Source organism: Myxocyprinus asiaticus, chromosome 39 (genome assembly GCF_019703515.2).
Source record: "Myxocyprinus asiaticus isolate MX2 ecotype Aquarium Trade chromosome 39, UBuf_Myxa_2, whole genome shotgun sequence".
NCBI lineage: Eukaryota > Metazoa > Chordata > Actinopteri > Cypriniformes > Catostomidae > Myxocyprinus > Myxocyprinus asiaticus.
Genome location: NC_059382.1, coordinates 21,827,186 through 21,849,222, shown reverse-complemented (window position 1 = coordinate 21,849,222; position 22,037 = coordinate 21,827,186). Strand labels below are relative to the sequence as shown.

At 38.2% G+C, this 22,037-nt stretch overlaps 1 protein-coding gene across 1 annotated transcript; it reads left to right on the top strand.

Annotated features, from left to right (window-relative positions):
• Positions 1 to 1,224: 1,224 nt before the first annotated feature.
• Positions 1,225 to 21,822, top strand: LOC127429740 (kunitz-type serine protease inhibitor 6-like). Its single transcript, XM_051678872.1, has 9 exons — positions 1,225 to 1,828; positions 2,941 to 3,111; positions 16,023 to 16,091; positions 16,945 to 16,992; positions 17,203 to 17,358; positions 18,481 to 18,552; positions 19,564 to 19,734; positions 19,847 to 19,897; positions 20,606 to 21,822. The coding sequence occupies exons 1-9, from the start codon at positions 1,432 to 1,434 to the stop codon at positions 20,779 to 20,781; spliced, it is 1,311 nt and encodes a 436-aa protein (XP_051534832.1). The 5' UTR covers positions 1,225 to 1,431; the 3' UTR covers positions 20,782 to 21,822.
• The last annotated feature ends 215 nt before the right edge of the window (positions 21,823 to 22,037 follow it).

The window sequence follows — 22,037 nt, the reverse complement described above, 5'->3', positions numbered from 1 at the left end:
GCAATAACAACTGCCCGAGTTACACCAGGAATGCACAATCCCTCCATCAGTGCTCAGACTGTCTACAATAGGCTGAGAGAGGCTGGACTGAGGGCTTGTAGGCCTGTTGTAAGGCAGGTCCTTACCAGACATCACCGGCAACAATGTCGCCTATGGGCACAAACCCACCTTCACTGGACCAGGCAGGACTGGTAAAAAGTGCTCTTCACTGACGAGTCACGGTTTTGTCTCACCAGGAGTGATGGTCGGACTTGCATTTATCGTCGAAGGAATGAGCGTTACACCGAGGTCTGTACTCTGAAGCGGGATCAATTTGGAGGTGGGGGGTCCATCATGGTCTGGGGCGGTGTGTCACCGCATCATCGGACTGAGCGTGTTGTCATTGCAGGTAATCTCAATGCTGTGCATTACAGGGAAGACATCCTCCTACCTCACGTGGTACCCTTCTTGCATGCTCATCCTGATATGACCCTCCAGCATGACAATGCCACCAGCCATACTGCTCGTTCTGTGTGTAATTTCCTGCAAGACAGGAATGTCAGTGTTCTGCCATGGCCAGCGATGAGCCCGGATCTTAATCCCATAGAGCACGTCTGGGACCTGTTGGATCGGAGGGTGAGGGCTAGGGCCATTTCCCCCAGAAATGTCCGGGAACTTGCAAGTGCCTTGGTGGAAGAGTGGGGTAACATCTCACAGCAAGAACTGGTAAATCTGGTGCAGTCCATGTGGAGGAGATGCACTACAGTACTAAATGCAGCTGGTGGCCACACCAGATACTGACTGTTACTTTTGATTTTGACCCCCCCTTTGTTCAGGGACACATTGTTCCATTTCTGTTAGTCTCATGTCTGTGAAACTTGTTCAGTTTATGTCTTAGTTGTTGAAACTTTGTTCATACAAATATTTACACGTGTTAAGTTTGCTGAAAATAAAACCAGCTGAAAGTGAGAGGACTTTTTTTTTGCTGAGTTTATATATACTGTATCTCACAATTATATATGTGTGTGTATATATATATAATTCTCACAAAACTTGCCTATATAATTCACTGTGGGTGAATCCTGTCAGATTTATTACAAATATTGATAAAACTGGGATTCACACCGATAAATTGAGACTACAGGATGGTTTGTGTACTCCAGGTCAGGTGGCCTGTGTGTAACTTGTGTGGGACGGTATGAGGATCTTGTGAAAGGCAAACAATGACGTCACTTAGGAGGAAGTTCTGTGTTCCATTATTTCCCAGGGAATAGAAGACGCGCACCTGCTGCGTCCGTAGGCTATACACTAACTATTTGCATTTAGAATCGGGTACTGTTTAATAGGAAGGTGTGGTCACTATTCTGCTGTTCTAACTTTAGTTGTGTAGCAGACCGTCGTCTATAACCGAGGACAGTTCAGACCATTCAAGGACGGTACGTGGTAGGAAGAATGGCTCAGGTGTGGTTTACAGCCTCCTTTGTTGGGGTTCTCTGTAGCCTCTCGGCTCTAAAAGCGTGCACATGGGACTCAAACACGGAGCTGGAGCAAGGCCTGGACCCTAGATCATTTGATGACGGCGCTGGTTACCTGGCTCACCTGCCGAACATCTCAGACGCAGAAGAGTGCCAACAAGCTTGTTGTGACAAAGACGAATGTCAGCTCGCTCTCATCGGGACTCCAGCAGACGGAAAGCCAGAGTGCATGCTGGTCAGCTGTATGAAAGACGGCAAAGATGTGTGTGTTTTGATGCCAAGCACACAGTTCAAGGTGTACCGCAAAACCCAGGTTATTTCTGCTGACGAGGAGCGCCAAAACGAGGCTGATGTTAACGCTGTAAACACGACAGGTAACCGTGAGAAACATTTGCTTTTGAAACCATAGTTTACGCTGAATTACCAAAGTTACTACAATTCTAGTTACTGCCCTAAATCATAATGATACATTTAAATGGAATCAACTTCAAACTATATGTAAAAAATAAATAAATAAAATAAAGTAGCCTAATCTTTGTGTTATGAAATATTTATGTATATTGTAGTTTATGTGATTACTATGGTATTTTGGCCATATGCAAACTACATAAGCCTACATTTAATCGATTTTATAGCCTACATAGGCTACTAAGGGGCCGTTCAGAACGAACATGTTCTTGCGCTTATAAAAGGCTATACGCAAAGAACAGAACGCAGGTGTCTCGAATGGCCCTTTTTAAGTTTAAGCCTGCTGCGTTCTTTTTAACCTGACACGGTGTCTAAAAAACGCGGCGATTCTGCATGATACGCTGAGAGACGCGACGCGACGCAACGGTGAAAGACGTCGGTCTAGACTCCAGCGCATATTTACATTCAAAATCAATTAAAAACAGCGCAAAATACGCGTTCGGTGAGAACGACGCCCTTAATATGTCAAAAATAGTAATACAGAGGTGGGAATATAAGAGTTAACGTAGAAACGGAAAAGTTTATCTGTGATCATGTTCATATTTAAGATTAGTTTAAAATAAAATTTAAATAGAATCATCATGACAGAGGTAAACAGAGAAAAAAAAATGCTGTATAGAAACCCTTCCCTTTTAACAGTGCTGCATTGTTTTCCCCTGACCTGACCAACATGTACTCCAGGTTTTACAACCCAGTACTGTAAACAAAGCATCTTTTATTGCGGAAGGGAGCACAGTCACTTATTTCCATACCTGCATGACATGTCCATATGGTGTCTCAGTATGGTATAATAAGTGCAAACATCTTCACCATAGATTTTTATTAGAGGTCTTCAGTTATATCATGACATAATGCACACTTTTTGTCAATTTGAAATGCAGAAATCAATAGAAATCTGGGTACACAGCTATTCATTTCCTTTTCAAAATCAGTTTTACCCTGTAATTACCAAAGTTAGGGGAGTCAGTAGATAAAGCTATATCAAGACAATCCAATATCCATTTTCTTCTGTTATTAGATCTCTGCCTTCTGCCAAGTGTGGTGGGAAATTGCCGCGCTGCTCTCCCACGATTCTATTATGATGCCACCAACCAGACCTGCAAGCAGTTCATCTATGGCGGCTGTGGGGGCAACAATAATAACTTTGAGACCCAGAAGGCATGTGAGACATCCTGTAATGGGGTGACAGGTAAACATCATTGTTCAATGAAACAATTATGAATAGCCAACAGTGTGTTGAAAACATTAATTTGTCCTTAACATGTGAAGCTTTTTTATGTAAAAGATTAATTGCCCCAAATCCTATTAGTGTCATGATGGATATACAATAGGCAACATATGCAACTCAAAATCGCTTACTGAATGAATTCTTTCATAATCTGTTTGAGAAATAATCTGTTAGATGCCTAAAACATTCATTTATTTTCTGCTACCTCTTAATTTGGACTTCCTGAGTCTGATAAAGCCTGGAGCTAAATTTTACATAATGTCCTTGACATGGAATCGTTTGGAATATACCATTGTTTAGTTAACTCTGCTGAGATGTCTGTATATCTAGTTGATCAGCTCATACATAGTGATAAAAAGTGGTTTTGATGACAGAGAAGAGGAAACGTCTTTAATGTGGTGTTTTAAGCGACTCCAGCCAGGTCTCCTAAGCAACCAAATTGGCCTGGTTGCTAGGGAGGGTAGAGTCACATGGGGTAACATCCTCGTGGTCGCAATAATATGTGGTTCTAGCTCTCGGTGGGGGTGTGATTACTCACCTCAATCTGGGTGGCGGAGGACAAGTCTCAGATGCCTCCACTTCTGAGACTGTCAATCCGCACATCTTATCACTCGGCTTGTTGAGCGCTTTACCACGGAAACATAGCGCGTGTGGAGACTTCACGCTACTCTCCACAGCATCCACGCACAACTCACCACATGCCCCATTGAGAGCGAGAACCACTAATCGTGACCACGAGGAGGTTACCCCATGTGACTCTACCCTCCCTAGCAACCGGGCCAATTTGGTTGCTTAGGAGACCTGGCTGGAGTCACTCAGCACACCCTGGATTCGAACTCGTGACTCCAGGGGTGGTAGTCAGCGTAAATACTTGCTTAGCTACCCATGCCCCACAAGATTGCATTTGTGTATAAAGTCAAGAGAAAAGCAATGTGTTCTTGATGACTTTTAATAATACCTTCTGAATGCAACAAACAGTGTATGAATAATGTTATGAGTGATGTAGCTTTTATTATATGTAAGAAAAAACATGAAAAACAGGAACACTGCCTCCTTAATAAGAAAACAGAATGTTAAAATGTAAAACTCAGCATTTTTAACCAAATCAAGTGAGTCCTCTGTCTGTTACAGAAAATGGTTTATTTTCTCATCAAGCAAATACAGTTAGAACAGATGCACTGAATTATTTCTTGATTAACATTAAACAATCTGACAGGGGGGTCACGTGATGCCATGCAAGGAGCAGACGTGTGAGCGACGAGCTCTGCGCACTTTGCTGAATTTTCGATTATTTTCATGTTATAATCTGGTGGATTTTGAAATACCCAGTTACACATTTGTCCTTTGTTGCAAAACATGGCAAAGAAGTCAAAATCCTCGAGCTCTGGAGATATTAAAAGACACTTATGTGTTCAGGATGAAAGCCCCGACAGGCCTACAGACCGGGGACTCGATTTAGATGGCGCGGCGGGAGAGGAGATCCAGCGTCAGTTGTCCAACATGTCGGTGATGTTGACGAAGATTCTTGCTAACTTGGAGGATCTCGCTGTAATACGTCGATCAATTACGGCGATGGAAATAAAATTCTCTGAGTTAGGTACAAGAGTGACTGATGTTGAAAAACGAATCGATTTTCTGGAAGCTTCAGAGAGGGAATTAACCGCTAATCCGACCACGACCAAAGTTGATTTGGAACATCTCCTTGAAAAGCTTGAATATCTTGAGAATAGAAGCCAAAGGAATAACGTTCGAATTGTTGGAATTCCTGAGCATGAGGAGGGCAGAGATATGGTGAAATTCCTAGACGAGTTTTTCCCGAGTCTGCTCGACATAACAGGCTACAAGCTGGAAATCGAGCGAGCTCATAGAGTACCAGCTCACAGATCTGCTGAGGGAGATAGGCCCAGATCGATTCTGGCCAGATTTCTGAGATCATCCGATAAAGATCTTGTGTTGCGCCAGGCGAGGAGCAAAGGGAAGCTTTCGTGGAAGAACCATAATATTTTCTTGTTCCCGGACTTTGCGAGTTCGACGAGAGAGACGCGATCGGTTCAAGGAATGTAAGAAACTCTTACATCAGAAAAAGATCTCGTTTGCTCTGATGTTTCCTGCCAAACTGAGAATTGAAACGAAGGTCGGTCGCAAAGTATTTACATATCCAAAACAGGCAATATCTTTTATAGAATCAATGTTTGAGTAAACTATTGGATGTTTCTCATGTGAGTGGGCCTGACTCGCTGTACTTACTCTTGAGGAAGCTGGGCGACATTTTGGGGTTTTTGCGTTGGCTCCGCCTAGCGGCTGGAGCTTGTTTTGTTATTAACACTTTTCCTTAAAGAAACTTTTGCATTGATGAAAGATTACTTTTTCATTGAAGTTCCCGGACAGTTTGAGAGTGGACACTACGGATGACCGCAAAATATCTACATGCTCACACAAAGGATGTCTTTTATAAAGTTGATGGATTGTGTAAGTCATGGTATATATGTTTATGCGGCCTCCGAGTGAATTGACTCGACCATCCAGGGAACCGGGATGCCGGTTTTGTTTCTTTTTGTATTGGTTCTGCCTAGCGGCTGGAGCTTGTTCTATTGAATAACACTCCTTTGGAACAGCTGTGGATTAATCTGTTCGTTCTTCGTGCTTATTCCTCTTGCTGGCTGGAGTTTGTTTTGTTGAGTTTTTTTTTTTACGAGACATTGGAATGATTACGTCATCCGCTGAACTCATAACAGCCGGCTCACTGAACATTCGTTTGTCTGTCCGAGGAATCTGAACTGTTTTATATCAGCTGGAATTTGTTTTGTGGATGATCACACCTTTGAGACAGTTCTGAGAATGAATCTACACATTCTTTGTGTTCATTCTTCCTATTTGCTGGGTTTATTTTACAAAGTATTTTCTGTTATGTAATTTGTGAGGCAAAATTGAGCAATCCGATGGCAAAGTTGTCGTGGAGGCTCGTGGGCGTTCATGAACCTTTTGAGTTTAAAGGGACTGTCGCTGGTTGGCGCTTTTGTGTGCGGGGTTAATGTGCACGTTTTTCTTTTTTGTTTGGGGGTTGATTGCTTCACTAATGGGGAATGTGGTCTGTATAATTTTGTTTTTCACACACAATTTTTTTTTAAAATTATATCAATATGTCAAATGTTAATATGAGTGTACTATCTCTCTCCACATGGAATGTAAATGGGTTGGGGCACCCCATAAAAAGAAGAAAGGTTAGTTCTTTTCTTAAGCGTAAGAAATATGAAATAGTGTTTCTTCAAGAAACACATCTCTGCCTGCAGGAAGCTGAAAAATTTGGGAAGATATGGGGTGGACATGTTTTCTTTAGTGCTGGCTCAAGTAAGAGCAAGGGAGTCATTATATTGATTAATAAACATCTACTATACAAATGTCTCAAACAGACTAAAGATAAATTAAGAAGAGTAATTATTGTGTTTGTTGAAATTCAAGGGCAAAGGTTGATTTTGGCTAATATTTACGCACCTAACGCTGATGATTAAGGCTTTTTTTATAGATCTTGAAGGGATGTTGCAAGCTGCTGGCACCACTCATGATATAATATTGGGAGGAGACTTTAATTTTTGATGGACTCAGTCCTTGATCATAGTGAAGCAAAAGTGTGTAAACCCCCTAGAGCAACATTGATGCTTCACAGGATGTGTAAAAATCTTGGTTTTATGGATATTTGGAGACTTTTGAACCCATATGGTAGGGACTATAAATTTTTTTCATCAGTCCATAAGATTTATTCTAGAATAGAATTTTTTTTTTATATCCAAATCCCTCATTTCATCTGTTGTTGATTGCTCAATTGGAAACATTTTAGTCTCAGATCACACCCTGGTGAGTTTAGAGGTGATGCCACATATAGAGAAAAAGAAATCATATAGTTGGCGCCTTAATGTGTCCCTTTTGCAAAATCCTGATTTCCAACAAATGTTAAAGACTGAAATCAATGTTTATATGGAGACCAACTGGTCCTCATTATCCTCTGTGGGCGTGGCTTGGGAGGCACTTAAGGCAGTTCTTAGGGGTCGTATCATACAGTATGCCTCATTCATCAAAAAATCCAATGCACGAGAACTTGTGGAGTTGGAAGAGAATATTAAAAGTGCAGAAGCAGAGCTGAAGCGCCGAATGTCATCTGATGGCCTCAGAGAATTAAACTGATTGAAATATAGATATAATACTATTTTGTTACTGAAAGTGGAGTTTTGTTATTCAGGGCAAGACAGTCATACTTTGAGTAGGGTGACAAAGCAGGGAAGCTTTTGGCTACATATATAAAGCAGAGAGAGTCTCTTTCTATCATTCCCTCAGTGAAATCTGCTGGTTGTGAAATTTTTACTTCAGCCATTGATATTAATAATGCCTTTAAAGAATTCTATATTGATCTTTATAATTCCACGTCTTCATCTACTGATGAAGATATTAGAAACTTTGTGGAACCATTATATCTTTCTAAACTGACGATTGAGCTTGATTCTGAGATAACCTTGGAGGAGCTTGATGAGGTAATTAAGTCCCTACCTACTGGCAAGGCTCCGGGGCCAGATGGTTTTGCCGCTGAATTTTTTCAGATCTTATGCTACAGAACTGGCTCCACTTTTGTTAGAAGTTTATACTGAATCATTAAAGAATGGAAAGCTTCCGCCAACCATGACACAAGCCCGGATCAGTCTGATTCTTAAAAAAGACAAAGATCCAAGCGAGTGTAAAAGTTACCATCCAATCTCCCTGATCCAACTAGATGTAAAAATATTGTCAAAAATTCTGGCTAATCGATTAAGTAAAGTTATGACATCTCTTATACATATAGATCAGGTGGGGATTATTCGGGGCCGTAGCTCTCCTGATAACATCAGGCGTCTCATCAATATCATGTGGTCAGTGGCGAATGATCAGACTCCGGTCGCTGCCATCTCACTTGACGCCGAAAAGGCGTTTGATATGGTAGAATGGGATTATCTTTTTAAGGTTTTGGAAATGTGTGGTTTCGGAAATACTTTTATTTGATGGATTAAGTTACTTTATAGACACCTTGTAGCAGCGGTACAAGCAAATGGATTAATTTCAGATTATTTTACTCTGGATAGGGGCACTCGGCAGGGTTGCTATCTTTCCCCTTTATTGTTCTGTCTTGCCCTGGAACCATTAGCAGCCGCGATAAGAAAGGAGGATGATTTTCCAGGGGTGGTGGTGGGAGGTGTGGCGCATAAACTTCTGCTTTACACAGATGATATTTTATTATTTGTCTCTGAACCTACTAGATCTATGCCTTGCCTCCACAGAATTATTAATTCCTTTTCTAAGTTCTCAGGATACAAAGTTAATTGGTCTAAATCCAAAGCTTTGGCTCTGACAGCGTACTGTCAGAAGGGATGAGGAGGGAGATGTTTAGTTTAATTATGTATATTTATTATATATTTTTTATTTTTATTTTATTTTAATTTTATTGTTTGTATGTGTGTATTATTTTATGTGACCACAGGGGTGTTCTTTGGGGTAGGGTGGGGTTGGTGTTTGGGGAGGGATATTAATGAGTGTTAAAAGTTAAATGTTGATTTGGTGTATATATGTTGTGTTTTTCTCTGTTGTGCTTTCTTTTTGAATCAATAAAAAAATGTTAATTACAAAAAACAATCTGACAGGATATACCTCAGATTCAAAAACACTACCAAGTTCAATTCTGCCACATATTGCAGTTAGCATGTAGACTAAGTAGTACTGACATTCATTAACTTCCAACTGCAATAGGTAGATCACATGCTATCTTCATCATCATTATTATTATTAATGCAGTGCCTCCAATGTCTGTCCTCTGCTTGCTCATGATCCACAGTAAAACATAACCAGCTAACATTAAAGGGTGATTCTGTTTATGTTTGAGGATTTTAATGACAAAAAAAAAAAAAAAGAAAATCTTGTTTTAAAGAATAGATCAAAATAGATGTAAACTTTTTAGTGTCTTGATTTACTTATTCCTACTTTCTGTGCGTTTTAAAATGTTACATTTGCCAGTATTTCTCCCTCACCCATACTTTTGAACTTCTTAACAATACATTTATAATAAGTATCAAAATCAGATAAATTATCCATTGCACTTTTCCCCTAAGAACTTAATAATATTTTCAATTCATTTGTTATTCATGTGTACAATCTGGATTTTTTTAACAAAGAAAAAGAAATGCTGTCCCAATTACTGTTGTCATTACAACATGAAAGCATTTCAGAGAACAATTTTAAAGTTTCAACTGAAGTTAAGATGGAAATGAGAAGTCACACTAACGTTTCGACAATAGGTGTCCCGTGTAGCTGAAAGTCCGGGAAAGTGTTTTGGTGCCTCTTTGTGTTGGTACAACAAGGCAACGTTCCTTAGCCGACCGCAGGCTTCTAGTGGGCGCGTAGCTCTGCATAAATGATTTTAGGTATGCTGGAGCAGACCCAGTGACTGTTCTGTATGCCAGCATCAGAGCCTTGAATTTGATACGTGCATCAACCGGCAGCCAGTGGAGAGAGACAAGGAGTGGTGTAACGTGTGCTCTCTTTGGTTCATTAAAGACTAGATGTGCTGCTGCATTCTGGATCATTTGCAGGGGTCTAATTGCACATGCAGGGAGGCCTTCAATGAGAGCATTACCGTAGTCCAGTCTAGTTATGACAAGTGACTGGACAAGCAGTTGTGTGGCATGTTCAGAGAGGAAGGGTCTTGAGCATTTTAAAGCAGTCGTGTGTCAGTCATATTGCACGCTGGTACCGGATTGAGTCGGTGCTGGGTACCCAGGGTTGGGAGGTTACTTTTGAAATGTATTCCACTACAGATTACAGAATACATGCTGTAAAATGTAATTTGCAATGTATTCCGTTAGATTACTCAAGGTTAGTAACGTATTCTAAATACTTTGGATTACTTCTTCAGCACTGGTAGATTTTTTCCACTTGTTTTGACTATAAAAACTCTGCCAGTACAGTAAGACAAAATACACATGTTAAAAATACATCCTCTGAAAAACCTAAATATCTTATGTAACGTGCATGTAAAATGGCTAGAAATAGCATTTTAGCTTAGCATAAAGCTGACAGTTCACACAAGGTATATTTCTATTTCTTCTGCCCCAAACTTTCTTCAAACTTACTTCTCTGTCTGCTCGTATGAATGTAACACATCATAAGAAAGTGTTTCACCGCTGTTCAAATGCACGTTGGATTGCATCATTTATATGTATAAATATTTTCCATCTGAAAGGACTAAATATTAAATAAAACAAATTACAATAAAATAAAAGTAATCTCTTCAGTAATCAAAATACTTTTTGAGTGTAACTGTATTCTAATTAACAATGATTTAAATTGTAACTGTAGTGAAATACAGATACTTATATTTTGTATTTTAAATACGTAATCACGTTACATGTATTCCGTTACTCCCCAACACTGTCGGTACCACCGGTACTGCAAAAACACTGGTACCGTTAATTTAGTATTGACTTGGTACTGAAGTACCGGTACTTTTGACAACACTACTAATGACTAATTTTAGCTATCCTTGCTAACATGATTTTCGTGTGGGTCTTTCCTTTAAATGCTTCTTTAAATTATATGTTGGGTCCTTGGAAAATCACTGCATCTTCACAGCTGGAAGGTATAAACTGCACTGAACTGTAATGTTGTTTCCCTTTTCTTCATTGAATTTCCACAGAAATTATAATAGTCCTCCAGTGGCCATTGCGACGAAACAGCACATTTAATGGTTTGACCTTGTTTGCCTCGAGAGTGCAGTGTTGATATGAGACAGATGTTATTTACACATGCGACAGTAAGTGGTGCCAGATTCACGTAAGTTATGAGAGAGAACCAGAAGAGTTCAGCGCGCATCTGATCATATCTGTACCATCGGCAGGTCATTTTTCCGGGGCTTCAGCCCTGAATGTTTTGACTGTAGCCCCGAATGTAATTTTAAATGTAGGCTACGCAATAATATTGCTCCCGCTAAGCCCCAAACCTCCTCCAGTCCTAGAAATGCCCCTGATCTGTACCACTATAAAGCAAGCAGCGGTCTTTATCATTTTATGTCAAGAGGATCTTTTGTTTATTTTTTTATATATATAGAAAATTGTAATCCTGTTAGTGATCCCAATTTTTACCAAATATAACTAATCTGAATGTTGAGTTTTTATGTAAATGTAACAGATTACAGTTACATATTTTTGTATCATGATTATGTAATGCTGTTACAAGTATTCCGTTACTCCCCAAGCCTGGTTGTTAATTTAAAAAAAAATTTTATCAGGGTTTTTGTAGCACACAGCTGTTGATTATACAATGTGATCCAAATTCTTCAAGGATCTATCAGAGGGTTGTGTTTATCTTTACTGTCTACACAGGGAGTCATAACAAATGTACTAGAACATATTTCTACCTATAATACTCATCCTACCCACTGTGTGTCAGCAGCCCATGTGGAGTGGAGTATGTGAGAACTGTGATTCAATAAATGCAAATCAATAAACAAATCCTGATATTTAGGACAGCTGCCATTGCATCAAGATTGTGTTTGCATTGGCTTACATTGTTGCTTTTACCATCTAGAAAAAAATAATAATTAAATGCAGTATATTGTAGAAAAAAAAAAAAAGAGAACGAACTAAATTAAAAATGTTTTTTGGTACTTTGGTATACACTGGCAGACAAATGTTTGGAATAATGTACAGATTTTGCTCTTATTGAAAGAAATTGGTACTTTTATTCACCAAAGTGGCATTCAACTGATCACAATGTATAGTCAGGACATTAATAACATGAAAAATTACCATTACAATTTGAAAATAAAAATCAGAACTTCTTAAACTACTTCAAAGAGTTTCTCATCAACAAATCCTCCACGTGCAGCAATGACAGCTTTGCAGACCCTTGGCATTCCAGCTGTCAGTTTGTCCAGATACTCAGGTGACATTTCACCCCATGCTTCCTGTAGCACTTGCCATAGATGTGACTGTCTTGTCGGGCACTTCTCACACACCTTACAGTCTAACTGATCCCACAAAAGCTCAATGGGGTTAAGATCCATAACACTCTTCTCCAAATTATCTGTTGTCCAATGTCTGTGTTTCTTTGCCAACTCTAACCTTTTCTTTTTGTTTTTCTGTTTTAAAAGTGGCTTTTTCTTTGTAATTCTTCCGATAAGGCCTGCACCCCTGAGTCTTCTCTTTACTGTTGTACATGAAACTGGTGTTGAGCGGGTAGAATTCAATGAAGCTGTCAGCTGAGGACATGTGAGGCGTCTATTTCTCAAACTAGAGACTCTGATGTACTTATCCTCTTGTTTAGTTGTACATCTGGCCTTCTACATCTCTTTCTGTCCTTGTTAGAGTCAGATGTCCTTTGTCTTTGAACACTGTAGTATACACCTTTGTATGAAATCTTCAGTTTTTTGGAAATTTCAAGCATTGTATAGCCTTCATTCCTCAAAACAATGATTGACTGATGAGTTTCTAGAGAAAGCTGTTTCTTTTTTGCCATTTTTGACCTAATATTGACCTTAAGACATGCCAGTCTATTGCATACTGTGGCAACTCAAAAACAAACACAAAGACAATGTTGAGCTTCATTTAACGAACCAAATATCTTTCAACTGTGTTTGATATAATGGCAAGTGATTTTCTAGTACCAAATTAGCAATTTAGCATGATTACTCAAGGATAAGGTGCTGGAGTGATGGCTGCTGGAAATGGGGCCTGTGTAGATTTGATAAAAAAAAAAAAAGACTTTTTTCAAATAGTGATGATGCTGTTTTTTACATCAGTAATGTCCTGACTACACTTTGTGATCAGTTGAATGCCACTTTGGTGAATTAAAGTAACTATTTCCTTTTCGAAACAGCAAAATCTGTACATTATTACAAACGTTTGGCTGCCAGTGTATAATGTCCAGTTTTTAATGTATCACTAAGTCAAATAATTATAATACAAAAATGACTTGTGGTTTTTAGAGCACATCATCCTATGATCTGACTTGTCTGTGGTGATGAAAACAGAGGCTTAGAAAAGGAGACCAAAATATGAGCCTTGGAAAACCATACAGACTTCATTGTAGCCTTTCTCCAATGAGAGCGGGCACTAATCCTGTACCCACATTGCGGCCTGTGGTTGACCATATACTTAAAATTGTCAGTCTGTTGGTTTATGTCCTGCTATATTTGAGTGATGTTGAGTTGATTGCCACTTTAACTTCTGATTGGTCATGATGAAGTTCAGCCAGGTAACTTGACGTGAGGTTTATATTGCTCATTAAATTCTTGAAGCAAAATGTTTAACTAGTCTTAATTTTAAGGACTATAAGCAAAACTAGTCCGATCAGTATGAAGTAAATTAGGAAACCATAATTTACAGGAGGGGTTTTTTTTTTGTCTATAGTTGAGTGAGTTACAGAACAATGACATTTTTGCAAAATGACATTGCGTGGCTCATTACATGTATTTAGACAGTTCTGAGGTGAAATGTCCATTGAGTGCCTCTAAAAGCGAGTTTACCAAAATGAATAAAGCTTTTAAGGTAAATGATCTATCTAGTTTTAAATGAACAAAATCTTCCTCCCTACCCTAAACTATAAGCCAAAACCTAACCGGCTGTGTCATAAAAAGCACATGTGAAATGAAAAACAGATAAGGTTCAAATGAGGTTTGAAGTTAATGCTTAATTGAGTTTTAAAGGGGTCATGACATAATTTTTTTATTATTTCTATATCTTCCTTAAGGTTCACTTATAATATTAGTAAAGTTTTTTTTGCACAAAAAACAGATATGTAAGCGATGTAATGTAATGAACAGTCAACCAGTTGTTATCACAGAATTAACCCCGACAGGGTGATCAGGACACCGACCTGAAGCGGAGGGATCTTGTATCACACTGAAGGGGTTTATTTTGCAATAACAACCGGTTGACTTTACATTATCCCGCTTATTACGTGGATGCTAACCAAATAAATAAATACATGGACATAAAATATTGATTTGCATTGAAATTTTGAAATTATTTGGCAACAAATAAATTGCTCAAGAGCTGAAATCCACCTCTGGTTTGCATCTATTGGTGTTTATTTTGTAATTAAGAACCATCTGACTGCTCATTATGCATCTTATAACAAGACTACTTGCAAAAGAAATAAATGTAAATGAGACATTGATTTGAGTTGAAGTCATTTTATTAGTTTACTTGTAGAGAACGCACAGTGATCCGAGAAGCAGCAAATATCTGGATGAGCGGTCTGATACGTGGATGTGTGGTTGTTACTGAGAAATATCAGACCGCTAGTTGGTGCCATTGACCAATCAGAATCGAGTATTCCAGAGAGCCGTGTAATAAATATTAGTAAAACATTATCTTTTCCACCCTCATTCTGACCCTCTGTCAGAAATGCTCGGTTTTGGTGCTACTTCTCCTATAAGACTTGACAGTAAACGCAGACTGTTATGATTGGCTCTCTGCTCTTGACTGACCTGTGCTGCGTTTCCCAAAAGCATCGCAACCTTAAGTTGGTCGTACAGACCATGGCGCCAATGGTTTCTACGATCTACTTAGGATAACGATGCTTTTGGGAAATGCAGCCCTGCTCTCTCTCCTTGCCATCTCACTGCTTACCGCTACTGGGTGGGGCTACGGAAGTGATGAAAGGTAAAGTAGACGTTGATGTGCTGTTGTGGAGGCAGTCAGATGCAAATGTCTACCACAGTGTGGCATCACAATTTGGAGGAAGAAGTGAATGTCATTTTGGCAGCTTGGTTTCAACAAATGCTCTCTTTGCAGTGAGGAGGAAGTTTTCAGTTCTGAAACTTACAATGCGTTTTTACAGTACATTGACCTCTTATGTATCAAAAGATTCCTCATGTCATGACTAATTTAAATCAACAAAACCTACATCCCTTCCCTAAACCATAAACCTAAACCTAACCAATAGTCTCATAAAAAGCAAACTTGAGATGAAAAATACAATTGCTGAAGCAACCATGTCATTGTGTGGTGTTTCTATGACACTTTTGAGTCATATGGTCATTTGAGTCACGTGCTCTTGTAGACTCGTACCCTGGTCCTTTGCATGCTTTATCAATTGAGCTACTGCACAGTTTGACCGTGCTTATAAATGATAAAACAAACTTATAAATGTAGTTGTTTATGTAATGCAAACATTAAAATGTATCACCTTAGAAGTCATTCGCCAATGCTTAAATGTGAGTATAAGAACTTATTTCTATGAGAACAAGCAGGATTCAGGTTAATGCGAAATCTCTTCACAATATGGAGACTCTGGATGTGGTTTTAGCTTACTCTGGTTTGTTGAATAACCGGTTAGGTGACCTCTGTGCACCTGTCCTCAATGACTTGAGATGACATTTAAATGGAATACCTAAGCCATCTGCTGCTAGTAGAGGCATCAGGAGAAATTCCTAGGATTGTAAATAGGAAATAATTTAAGGAGTTTTATTTACAACACACTCAGATGATTTGCGTTATGCAATGTAATTGCCACAAAGGATTTGTGTGTGCGCCTGTGTGTGTGTGTGTGTGTGTGTGTGTGACAAATTGTGCAACCATGTCCATGAGACTTACTATGGACTTATTTATTTTTATAGAGCATTCCTAACTGTTTATTTTCAACAGAAATTTAGTTTTTTAATTTTCAGCTTAAATTATGACTGTGATATGGTGTGTTCCCGACCAGCACAATGCAGAAGTGCTATTATTAATCTGTGGTTTTTACTGATTTACTGTACAGATGTTTCTGTCATATAGTTATTTACTATATAACTTATATAGTTATTTAGTATAGCTACTATGTTGTAAAATATATAATCTCTCTACTCTCTCTAGGTACTTTGCTCAGTGACTCTCACACTCTCTCTCAACGCAGCCGAATGTCTGTCCCCGAAAACAACAATGGTAGTCACGTTTATCTTTTATCAACTGTACTGTACATAATTATAAAATGAGATATGTTCTCAGAAAAATGTGTGACTATGACACACATATTTTAAGGTTAAAACTAATGCTTAACTGACCGATCATCTTCGAAATAATATTAGCTTAGGGTTGATACACAGTAACTTTTTAGCTTTTTTTTAATCTTTAGTTTTTCTTGAGGGTGTCTTTCTTGAGGGTGTCTTTTTTTTTTTTTTTTTTGTCATCCCACGTATTGTTCGTTTTAAAGTTTCTTTGCTTTGGTGAAATCCTGTGTTGTGTCAGCCCTTTACACATGTATTTACTAATTGTTATTACACCGAATAGTCTTGAATTCTGGTAGTTTGCAGTCTTTTTCCATTGAAAATTGTGACTGCATTTACTTAAGTGTAGATACAATATGGATAAAGTAGACAAACACACTGAAGAACTCATGAAATGGATTGACGAGCACAGTTTTGGGACATATCGAAGAGGTCCCTTTAAAAAAAAATGCCCAATTTTTACCCTCTGTTAGTTGGTTGCAAGTGGTATTAGGGGGAGGGACATTCTCATTCTGGGGACAAAGACTGGACAAAAATTACTGTTGGGTAAGATGAGTAATCAATATTTTTGGACCGTTCTCTCTGTAAAGTATAAGTGTGTATATTTGCTTACAGTTAATTTGGTCAAGTGTGAGGAATATATAAGCAAATAGATGGCTTCAAACTTATAGATATGAACTTAAAACCAAAAAACTACCATTTTGATTTTATGGATCTTTAATTTTTTATTTGTTTTGCTTCCATCTAAAACTTTGAACTTATACTTCAATATTCTGCATCTCTCTCCCTAGCTGACGAACCCAAGGCTCTTCCTGAGATGACATCAGATGAATTTCAAGGTGTTTTATCAGTTTCTCTTTTACTTTTTGGATTACCTTTCAGTGTTTTTGTTGTGCCAATCCTTGTTTGACCACACCTTTAAGAAAACTACAACTGCAAACAAAAGCTTTGTTGCAAATGAAAGAGTTTCACAATCAGTTTTCTGGATAATGCAGATCCAGCACATCACTGGTTCTAATATTTTCTATCCTTCTGTCTTGACAAATTAGAGAAGTGCCAGACTGCTCCACAGACTGGGCTCTGCAGGGCCTCCATCAGACGCTATTACTACAACAATGGCACCTGTGAACCATTTGTCTATGGAGGGTGCGGTGGCAACAAGAACAATTATGAAACAGAGGAGACATGCATGACAAGCTGCACAGGTACTGTGTTATGGTTCTCGTTTAACAATCTGTTAAGAAATGCTTTGTTTATATATGGTATCTATACAGTATTTATTCATGCTATTATCTAATCAGCCAATCATGTGGCAGCAGTGTAATGTATAAAATCATGCAGATATGTGTAAGGAGCTTCAGTTAATATTCACATCAACCATCAGAATGGGGAACAAATGTGATCTCGGTGATTTAGACGGTGGCATGATTGTTGGTGCCAGATGGGCTGATTTGAGTATTTCTGTAACTGCTGATCTCCAGGGATTTTCACGTGTAACAGTCCCTAGAGTGTATAGAGAATGGTGCGAAAAACAAAAAACAACCAGTGAGTGGCTGTTCTGTGGACGAAAATGCCTTGTTGATGAGAGAGGTCAACGGAGAATGGCCAGACTGGTTCAAGCTGACAGAAAGACTACAGTTACTCAGATAACCACTCTGTACAATTGTAGTGAGCAGAATAGCATCTCAAAATCCACAACACGTCAAACCTTGAGGCGGATGGGCTACAACAGCAGAAGACCATGTTGAGTTCCACTTATGTCAGCCAAGAACAGAAAACTGAGACTGCAGTGGGCCTATCATCTGTGTACCTCAGCAGAAATCCAGATTTGTCAGAAAAGGCGATGTTTTTCCAATCATCTACTGTCCAGTTTTGGTGAGCCTGTGCTTACTGAAGCTTCAGTTTTCTGTTCTAAGCTGACAGTAGTGGTACCCGGTGTGGTCTTCTGCTGCTGTTGCCCATCTGCCTCAGTGTTTGACGTGCTGTATGTTCAGAAATGCTTTTCTGCATAGAACTGTTGTAACGTAGTTATTTGGGTTACTGTCACCTTCCTGTCAGCTTTGACCAGTCTGGCCATTCTCCTCTGTCCTCTGTCATTAACAAGCTGTTTTTGTCCACATAACTGCAGTTAAAGAAATACTCAAACCAGCCCGTCTGACACCAACAATCATGATACGGTCTGCCACATGATTGGCTGATTAGATAATTGCATGAATAAGTAGATGTACAGGTGTACACAATAAAGTGGCTGGTGAGTGTATATTGTAGTTATTATGTTTGTGTAAATGACAATACATTTTTAAACACTATATTGTTTTGCATCTCAGTGAGAATTATTCCTAGCAACAAGAAGGAATCTGACATCCCCACCACACCTAACAGCATCTATTCTTACCAAGGTAAAATAATAGCAAGATGTCAAAGTGTCAGTGTCATAGTGGAATCTTGAACAGATTCTGTACAGTATCAGCTTTTCTGAATTTTCCTTTGCTGAGTGACTCATTTAAGCAACATCATATGTTGGTCACTATTACTCTTTCTGGATCTGTTAGGTTATTCGGAAATACATTCAAAATGCAATTCATACTAAATAATGTGAATACACCCACTCAATTATGAACATATTTCCAGTTTCTGAATACGCTTTGTAGAGTAAAAATATCTAGGCTATGTAACTGTCTAAAGATTGTGAAATAATCCGAAAATAATAAAAAAAAGGAAACGATGGCATAAGAAGGTTGGCATAATCCTTTGTTATTATTTCTTTAAAATAATAAACAGTGAAGCAGTTTTGTTTTTTAAAATATTATTAATATTTGAAAACTCTTTGTCCATTAAATCAAAGTCAGTACAGTGTAACCAACATGCAGGAAACCATTTTGTTTTCCAGGTCATTAGTTGTTTTAAAAATATTAGGTATTTTGCCTTTTCTTTTTTTTTTAAAAGCATTGCTAGTTCAGGTCACATGGAGTAGCCCCAAAATTACTGTATTTTTCATTAACTTCTATTTAACTTCTTTTTATATTATTTTATATATATATATATTTTTTTTTTTTTTTTTTTTTTTATTATTGTATACTGAAATGTTTTTTTTTTTTTTTAAATAATGTATTCAAGGTGTAAGAGAATTATTTTAGTACTTTTTACTAGATGGTTACACCACTTGACAGTCATTTAATACAATTTTAAATTTTCTTAACTTTTAAATGCATGAAGCCAACTTAAAATATATTTATTTATTATAAAGTTGAAGTTGGCACTTTTGCTTTAAAGTATCTTTTTAAAAGATTTCTCCTCTTGGAATCATATGTTATTGATCCACATTCTCATTTCAGACCTATTGCCAATGATGCATCAGTGTATTTGACAACATTATTAAGACTTTGTTCCACTTGTAACCCAACTTCTAGAAATCTGTGTTGTGCCATCCGACTCTGGTCCGTGCCGTGCAAGCTTCCGTCGCTTTTACTTTGACTCCAGCTCTCAGTCCTGTAAGCCCTTCATCTATGGAGGCTGCCGAGGAAACCAAAACCGCTACAGCACTGAGGAAGAGTGCCTGTCAGCTTGTGCGGGGAAAGATGGTAAGAGGGGCACAGAAATTCTGCTTTAGCATTCCGATACTGTAGCACTTTTTTAGAGTTTGTCTTTGCTGTAATGATGGCTTATTTTGTTGTATTGCTTCTTTTTCTATAGGGCGTTTTGATGAACACGGACACCAGAAAGATCGTAAACGCTGGACTCCAGGTAAGGCATTGCAGAACACCTTAGCGCTGAATTATAATAAAATTGGTAATGCTTTACAATAAGGTTGTATACCTTAACATTATTTAACACAATAGTCATAGAAAACCTGAAATATTGTAAAAATTAAAAATATTGATTTGCAGCCCTTGGAAAGAAAGGGAAATATAAAAGATCTTAAGAAATGGTCAAATTCTCCAGCCAGGTCTCCTAAGCAACCAGATTGGCCTGGTTGCTTGGGAGGGTAGAGTCACATGGGGTAACCTCCTCGCGGTCACTGTAATGTGGTTCTCGCTCTCAGTGAGGCGCGTGGTGAGTTGTGCGTGGATGCCACGGAGAATAGCTTGAGCCTCCACACGCGCTACATCTCTGCGGTAGGGCGCTCAACAAGCCACGTGATAAGATGCGCGGATTGACGGTCTCTGATGCGGAGGCAACTGAGATTCGTCATCCGCCGCCCGGATTGAGGCTAGTCACTACGCCACCATGAGGACTTGGAGCGCACTGGGAATTGGGCATGCCAAATAAAAAAAAAAAGAAATGGTCAAATTTTTGTGTAACATTATAACATGTTATCATGAAACCTTTATTTTAGATTTTATAACTTTTAGATTCTTATAGTTTTACCACTTTTAATAGATACAAATATTACAGAGAGCTTTAATAGACTTGTTCTGCCAAACAAACTTGTCATTTTTCTCTTACTCCCAGCCTTCTTCCTAGTGGCCACCCTGACCATCATGTCCGCCCTGCTGCTGGTAGGTTTGATCCTGATCTCAGTGCGCAGGAACTCAAACAGGGGCGTCCTCATATTGGATGATAAGGAGGAGTTGCTGCCTGCAGAGGAGATGTTTTTTGACCCACAACCCAAAGCGGTCTCAAACTAAACAGCTGTCCTCTTCATTGTCTGGTACAAATGTCAATCTCATGACACTCCAACATTCAATGGAATAAAAATAATATGAATTTGAGTAATTTTAGAGAAGTTTCAAATTTGAGTTAAATTGTGGAAGAGGTTCCCTTAAAATTAGTACCTTTTTATTTAGAATTAAAGAGGCAGAGGTAAATTAGAAAAATAACTAGAATAATGCATTAGAGTACTGTATTTGCAGAGCTGACTTGAACTAATTAAGAATAAAGTATGTTTAATTGTAGTTTCAATGAAAAATGCTACTACGTTTAACTGTAAAAGTGGGATACATTGCACTACATTTTGGTGAGTTGGTTTGTAATGAAATATTCTCTTACCTTTTTTCATCTATATTTTTTCATTGGTTAGAATCCTATATTGTATAAATAAATCAGCTATCAGGAATATATTTACTGTGAAAAACAATCATAAAAATGAAGCACAATGAATAATTTACTGGTTTCACTACATCTTTATGTACATGTATGTATATAAAAAAAACAATGAATCTAAGCCTGATTTATTATATAAAATACATATGTTTTTCTATTGAAATCTAAATTATGACATTTAATGGGAAAATAGAAGGAAAAAAAAACACAGAACAAAACAAATTCAGTACTTATCCCATATGCTCCTGATGTAGCAGTTCTATGCAGGTTTATATGATGCTTTTGCAACTGTAACCTATAACTGTGATTGATGTACATGCTATTCATACCAGCCTGTTATAGAAGTGAATGGGGTCTGTCTGGTACACTTTTTAAACAGCATTATTTCAACATTCTAAACAAAAAAACTTGATTTTATTCCATTTTGTTGTCCTTTTGGTATACTGATTTACTTAAATTTTATTATATGTAAGTGAAAAAGTAATATACAGTAAAAAAAACAAACAAACACACAATTAATACAGTCCCTTCACTTGTTAAAGCAAGTATCTTTTCGTTGTTACATTTGAATGGCCACTAGGGGGTGATGGTGGATTGAAATAATTAAATGGACAGTCAGAAACTCACCTGCTCTTCTGCACCTTTTTATTAAAATGAATATCAAATGGGTCACATTCCACTCATAACAAAATCTTATTTGAGATTGTTAATTCAGTGTATGCTGAGAAAGAAACTTTGCACTAACTGAACAGGGAGTCACAGGCATGATAAGAAGGCAGCTGTACATAAATCCTTTATCAGTTCCTGGAATGAACCCCTTAGCACCTTGTAGAAATATGTG

Coding starts and splice junctions, on each gene's coding strand:
- LOC127429740 (XM_051678872.1), top strand. CDS start 1,432: ATGGCTCAGGTGTGGTTTACAGCCTCCTTTGTTGGGGTTCTCTGTAGC. Junction 3,112..16,022: donor ATCCTGTAATGGGGTGACAG/GTAAACATCATT, acceptor TACTCTCTCTAG/GTACTTTGCTCAGTGACTCT. Junction 17,359..18,480: donor ATGCATGACAAGCTGCACAG/GTACTGTGTTAT, acceptor TTTGCATCTCAG/TGAGAATTATTCCTAGCAAC.